This window comes from Photinus pyralis, unplaced genomic scaffold (genome assembly GCF_008802855.1).
Source record: "Photinus pyralis isolate 1611_PpyrPB1 unplaced genomic scaffold, Ppyr1.3 Ppyr1.4_LG4, whole genome shotgun sequence".
In the NCBI taxonomy this organism is placed as follows: Eukaryota; Metazoa; Arthropoda; class Insecta; order Coleoptera; family Lampyridae; genus Photinus; species Photinus pyralis.
The window spans coordinates 46,514,474-46,519,963 of record NW_022170511.1 but is presented as its reverse complement, the minus strand read 5'-3'; the positions used below and the strand labels follow the sequence as shown (position 1 = coordinate 46,519,963).

Below are 5,490 nucleotides of genomic sequence, written 5' to 3'. Positions count from 1 at the left end.
AAAACAGTAATGCACAGTTGTTTTATGTTAGGTGTCAACCAGACCCGTAGCCAGGTTTATAGTTTAGGGGGTGCCCACAAAAAATTTGGGGGTGCTAAATTTTTAGGAATATAATATTTATTTACATGTCGTATACAATAAACTACAAGTAACTGCAACTTTGTATTTTTCTGTCCGTTAAAAAGTTACATAAAATGCTCTAAAATCTGTTTTTGCAGTGTAGGTACTTTTTCTCGAAAGATAAAAATATTAAATCGGCCATTCTTTGGTGTAGTATGGCACTGCGCTGTGATCTATTCCTTCTAGTTAACACAGAAAAACACGATTCGCATAGGTAAGGCCGTGCTGGACCCAAAAGTTCTGATGGCCGCCATTAGTTCGTGCAGGGTGAAAGTTTTGTCTGGAACACTGAATTCAAAACAAAATTTGTTTAAAGAAGCTTTTTATTGCATCCCAAATTATGAAAAGTTTGGTACCAGTCTACTATCAGTCAACTGTTTCCATTGCCCACTACTACTACAGACTGTTTTAGAGTAAGCTCCTTATTTTTTCTTCTCTACAGTCTACAGACACGAGGGTGCAATCAGATTTTCAATTGGACGAATTATTTCAAAATATGGACTTTCAATTTTTTTTTTGAATTGAATACCACCTTTTATTTATTATTTGGCCTCCGAAAAACATTCTTTTTACGGTACGGTACGTTTTTCTTAAAAATGCATTTCTTTCCCTATCAAAAAGTGAACTAACAGTTTAAAATCTATAGGTGTAGCGCATATGAATGTTTTCCACTCGATGGTATTTTTGCCAAAATATCAAGTAGGTACTTAGCGGCGGTAGATACAAAAGAAACATTTAAACTTTACTGTGTTAAAGATCCTTTTTGAAACTTAAAATTAAAAATTGACATCAAATAAAGAATTCCCGTATTGAAAATCGTATGCGATTTTTCGTATCTTGTTTTTGAATACCTAAGTTATGAACGTCCAATCCAAATTGCCATTGGTGCATTGCAAGTGATGGTGGCAATTTAAATTGTTTAGTTGGGGGTGGTAAGGGCGCATTCAGATTGAGTCCCCCTCCATACTACAGAAACAGTTGAGTATTTTTTTACATCTCTAATAGAAAAAGAGATATGATCCATTGAAACATTTTAAATCATTGCTTATGTTTATCTTTTATTATTGAAAAAAAGACAACTGTGCATCAATATAGAAAAAAGTTAAACACATAATTTAAAATTCATTATATTTTCGGCATTTAAAAAAAAGTCGATAGAAGTGGGCCTTTTTTTGGAAGTGACTGCGTTTATCAATGTACTATCTGTAATAGCTGTCAAAATGGTGGTCAAGTTTCAGTTTAGCATTAGTAATATTATTATGTATACAAAAAATACACAAACAGTTACATAGTCCCAACTCCCAATTGCATTTGCAGTGCCTCAACTTACAAACTGGTCGCCGTGTAATGTAAGGTTTGCTTAGTATTATGTTATTTAGCATTCAACGAATGTAAAAGTTCGGCTTACTTGCATTACCTACTAATCACAACCCAAGGAATGAGGTGCCAATTTCTTACACCTTACCATTTAAAAACTCAGTGCCTGTTGCACCCACCACAGTTACAGTCCACATACGTTTACAAATTCCAAAAGTTACCCTTCAAATATCATGAGCAGAGAAGTTCTTTCGAGCTTGTAAGTAGTACCTATAAAACCCTCATTCATTTTAGAGTTCTAGATAAATTGCTCACATTATTTTATGTCATACTTCTACTACAATTTAAGTTTTTGATAATATTTTTACCTACACTTAGGATTGTTCAAAAGTATATCTACAGAATACACGATTCTAAATATCATCTTCATCTTCCCTTTCCCAGATAAGTTTATATACCTTGCCTTGGCACCATTTCACAAGTAATTTCCAACCTACTTCCGCTCCAACTATGCTTTTCAGGAAATGAATTCCTAGTTAAAACCAAAGACCAACCACTTCCTTTATCGATCCCGTGTTTACCAACTGCCTTCTAGATATTGCCCTGCTGCTTATTAATTGGACAAACTAGTCGTTCAAAATAATACCCTTCTTTATCAATCCCTAAACAAAAATCATCCTTTGCCCACCACATCCTCACTGCCGGCCATTCCTTGTGTAAAGACGATTTTCAAATTTTGCATTTTCGTAATAAGAGCCTGAAATTGGACTTTTTATAAGTAGATAATAGTTATTTATGTATTAAGGGCATAATCAAAAGATTATGGCACGAGAGAATGTTTAAAGCTCGACGAAGGAGGGCTTTTGATTTCTCGAGGGCCATAATCGATTATGCCCGTGGTACATACAGCGTTTTATTCTATTTTAGCACAACTTCTAAAAAGTTAAAAGGGATTAGTAGTTCTTGCAGGAATTTGTCGCTAACCAAATATGAGTGGTGTAGATAGTTGGCGTTTTTTGTGTTGCTATGGATACTGAGACTGTTTACTTTTTATCAAACAATTCGCTGTTGGAAATGAGTGTATAGCTGAAATGGAAAACGTTTATTCTTACGAAATATTACGTGAATTCGAAATCGCACAAAGTAAAGTGGTTCCTCATAAATCCAAAGATCTATATGAAATGAATACAGCAAGTTTTGCGAGTGGCAGTATCGTTGCTATAGGCAATTTTTGACAGTTCTGTGCCATAAAGTCCAATTAATACCCTCATTTGGGTGCTTATAAAAAGGATTATAATCTAAAATAGAATAAAAGAGATTTACCATTATCACAAAGCAAATCCTTAACAGTCCTTCAATAAAACTTTAAATTTACATAAGAATTTTCTATTTTGAAATAGTTCACTAAATCAGTTACATTTGTGAAAATTAATTCACTCAATGTTTAGAATATCCCTCTATCGTCTTGTAGGTACCTATAATAAATAAGTAATTATTGTTTGTTAATGTGAGATTGTGAGTTTATTTTTCAAAATAACTAAGCTTCTAGAGTAATGGTATAGAGCAATAAGACCACATTATTCTATCTAAACGGTTAGTGTAGGTAGAGGCAGCTCAGAAGTGCAATTATAAAGTGCTCTTTATTTGAATTTAAATCTTTGAATCAAATACGTATATCTATACTGCTTGCTAACTTTTTAAAAGGAAGGGTACCTACCTATATACTTACCTAATGAAATTAATTCGTCGTCTTCATTGCGTATATACATATACGTTCATCTAATTCAATGTATACGTAGCGACTCCACTTAAGAAGCTTGTAATCGGTATAATGAAACGTGTATAGTGATTTCAGTAGAAATAATTGGAAATTCAAATCAATTTAAGTATAGCATAAATAGGCTTAATTAGCATTCTTATACGTCCTTATAAATTACGTACGTTTAAAGTTCATTATAAATATGGAATGTTCCATTAAGATTACTTTTATGGCGGTTCATTAAAAGAAAATTGTGTTCGCATTGCGGTATACAAGCTTTTATTCCCATAAATACTTAACAGTAAATCACATTGTGTTGGAAATAAAATAATTTATACTTAAATAACATGATATTTACACAATATACAAACAATAATGATGCAACGCTATATAATAACTAAATTCGAATATAATAAATATACAGTCAACTGAAAATTATTATGGCACTAAAGAGATAGAAACCGGGACATTTTTGAAATCACAAATTTGGCCTACATCGAATATACGCGTTTTTGAAAATATACAGGAATGATTACAATTTTTCGAGACACCTCGTATTCGTCAACATTTCGCGTGTTAGTCTCCACACTTGTTTCGACGCATTTTCGAGTGCACTAGGGGATTTACCTTTGAATAAGTCCAAGTTGGGTAGGAAATAATGTGGGCACCGTTTGCACTGTAGGCAGGAGATGAGTTGTAAGAAAATGCCATTAATCCTGTCCCCAATGCAGGACTCGTCCCATTCGCTTTCTCGCGGGTGTTTTTCGCACTCGTACAGTAACAAAGTCTTCATGTGGTAACTTGTGACGGGGTTTCCGGGTAAATCGAGATGGCGATCGCGCAATGTTTTCAAAATACTTAAACACCGTCGCCTACAACCGCCTTGTAGTAGGCGGTTTTCGGCCTCGTTAAACGATAGCACCCAAGCGTCGCCTTCCATTGCGGATTGTTTTCCCTGAATCGCCACACTTTCCTTTGATAACAAGTCGAAACCTTCAGTCTTAACCTCGGCGACGAGATTGGGATGGGGCCACGGAATGTGAGGTATGGGCCAATGAGCCGCGGATCGGGGCCAAACACCTGAGCATTTAAACGCGGGTGTTATTTGCACAACGTACCTTTCGCGAATTCTTAATTTAACTTCTGTCGTCTCGGAGATCATTTTGACACAGTCTCTGTAGGAGCACTTATCACAAGCTTGGGCAACAAGAGTCTGAAAACGCGAACGTATTTTGCGCGCCGAAAGGTAACCGGAAGCCGTAATGAATTCGACCCAAAGCGACATGGATCGCTTTCTTCCGTCGCTTAGTTTCAAAACCGCACAGCCAGGTAAAGTGCCGTCATCCACAAAGTTAAAGACACCCATTTGATTTAGATATAACACCACCTCGAATTCCGTAGGGGAGACTACTTCCAAACCCTCGTATCTACCGTTACATTCAGTTAGCGACGATATAAATCGCGGCTCTTGCACCTCCACCTCTTTCAGTACGTCCTGCACCACCTTGCAAACTTCGCGTATCGTCTTCGCAATTGTACCCATTCTCGTCTGCACCCGTTCCCCGTAATACTTATTAATTTGGTACAACATTTTCGACTGGGCCGCCAGCATATCTGGTGGCACCAGCATCATAAAAACACCTGAGGGTCAACTCGCTCCCGCCGTCGCTTTCAGACTGTACGACGGTCAGGTACGGAAGTCAAAAGTTTCGGCCTTAAAGGCGTGTGTAAATTTGGGCACGTCCCTTACGTCGTTTTTTCTCTGCGCAACGCTATGGACGTTTAAACGCTATGGAATCGATGCTTGGCGCCGCCTTTTCATTTCAAATGTACGCCTACAATGTGTGTACTCTCCTTTATCCCTTGCAGGATACTGAATTAAACATAAAAAATCGGAAAATCGATAGAGGTCTTTGGAGGGAAAAGGGACTGCAATATCACGTTTGCTTTTCAAATTTTTCCAAATCGACTGAACTCAATTCACTTCAGATTTAATCACCTAAAGTTTATTTATTATTTATATATTATTTTACTGAGTAGTATTATAGTACTTATACCAGATTAATTGCTTTAAACTAACGAATATAGAGCCGGAATCGTCTGATACTATTTGCTTTTAGTGGGGCAATATGGCAATATAGGTGTCTTGAAAGAAATTTGAATTCGATCAGCTGGAACTGCTGGAAGTTAGTGAAAAATGAACTGAAGAATACGGTAATTAACAGCAGTTGTCGCCTTGGCGGTATGTGAGATGTAGGTTAAAATTTTGCTTAATATGAGGAAGTATATGTAAA

At 36.4% G+C, this 5,490-nt stretch overlaps 1 protein-coding gene and 1 long non-coding RNA gene across 2 annotated transcripts; both read right to left on the bottom strand.

Annotated features, from left to right (window-relative positions):
- Positions 1–460: 460 nt before the first annotated feature.
- On the bottom strand, positions 461–3,278 carry LOC116167817. Its single transcript, XR_004144653.1, has 3 exons — positions 2,422–3,278; positions 2,345–2,372; positions 461–2,194 (listed from the first exon to the last, which is right to left on the bottom strand). It is a non-coding gene; the product is annotated as an uncharacterized LOC116167817 (long non-coding RNA).
- Positions 3,279–3,465: 187 nt separating this feature from the next.
- Positions 3,466–4,887, bottom strand: LOC116167814 (protein mab-21-like). The gene has a single exon (XM_031483357.1). It carries the CDS (start codon positions 4,827–4,829, stop codon positions 3,729–3,731), a length of 1,101 nt encoding a protein of 366 aa, XP_031339217.1. The 5' UTR covers positions 4,830–4,887; the 3' UTR covers positions 3,466–3,728.
- Positions 4,888–5,490: the final 603 nt, after the last annotated feature.

Excerpts from the sequence above, each read along its gene's own strand:
- LOC116167814 (XM_031483357.1), bottom strand. The coding sequence starts at position 4,829 with ATGATGCTGGTGCCACCAGATATGCTGGCGGCCCAGTCGAAAATGTTG.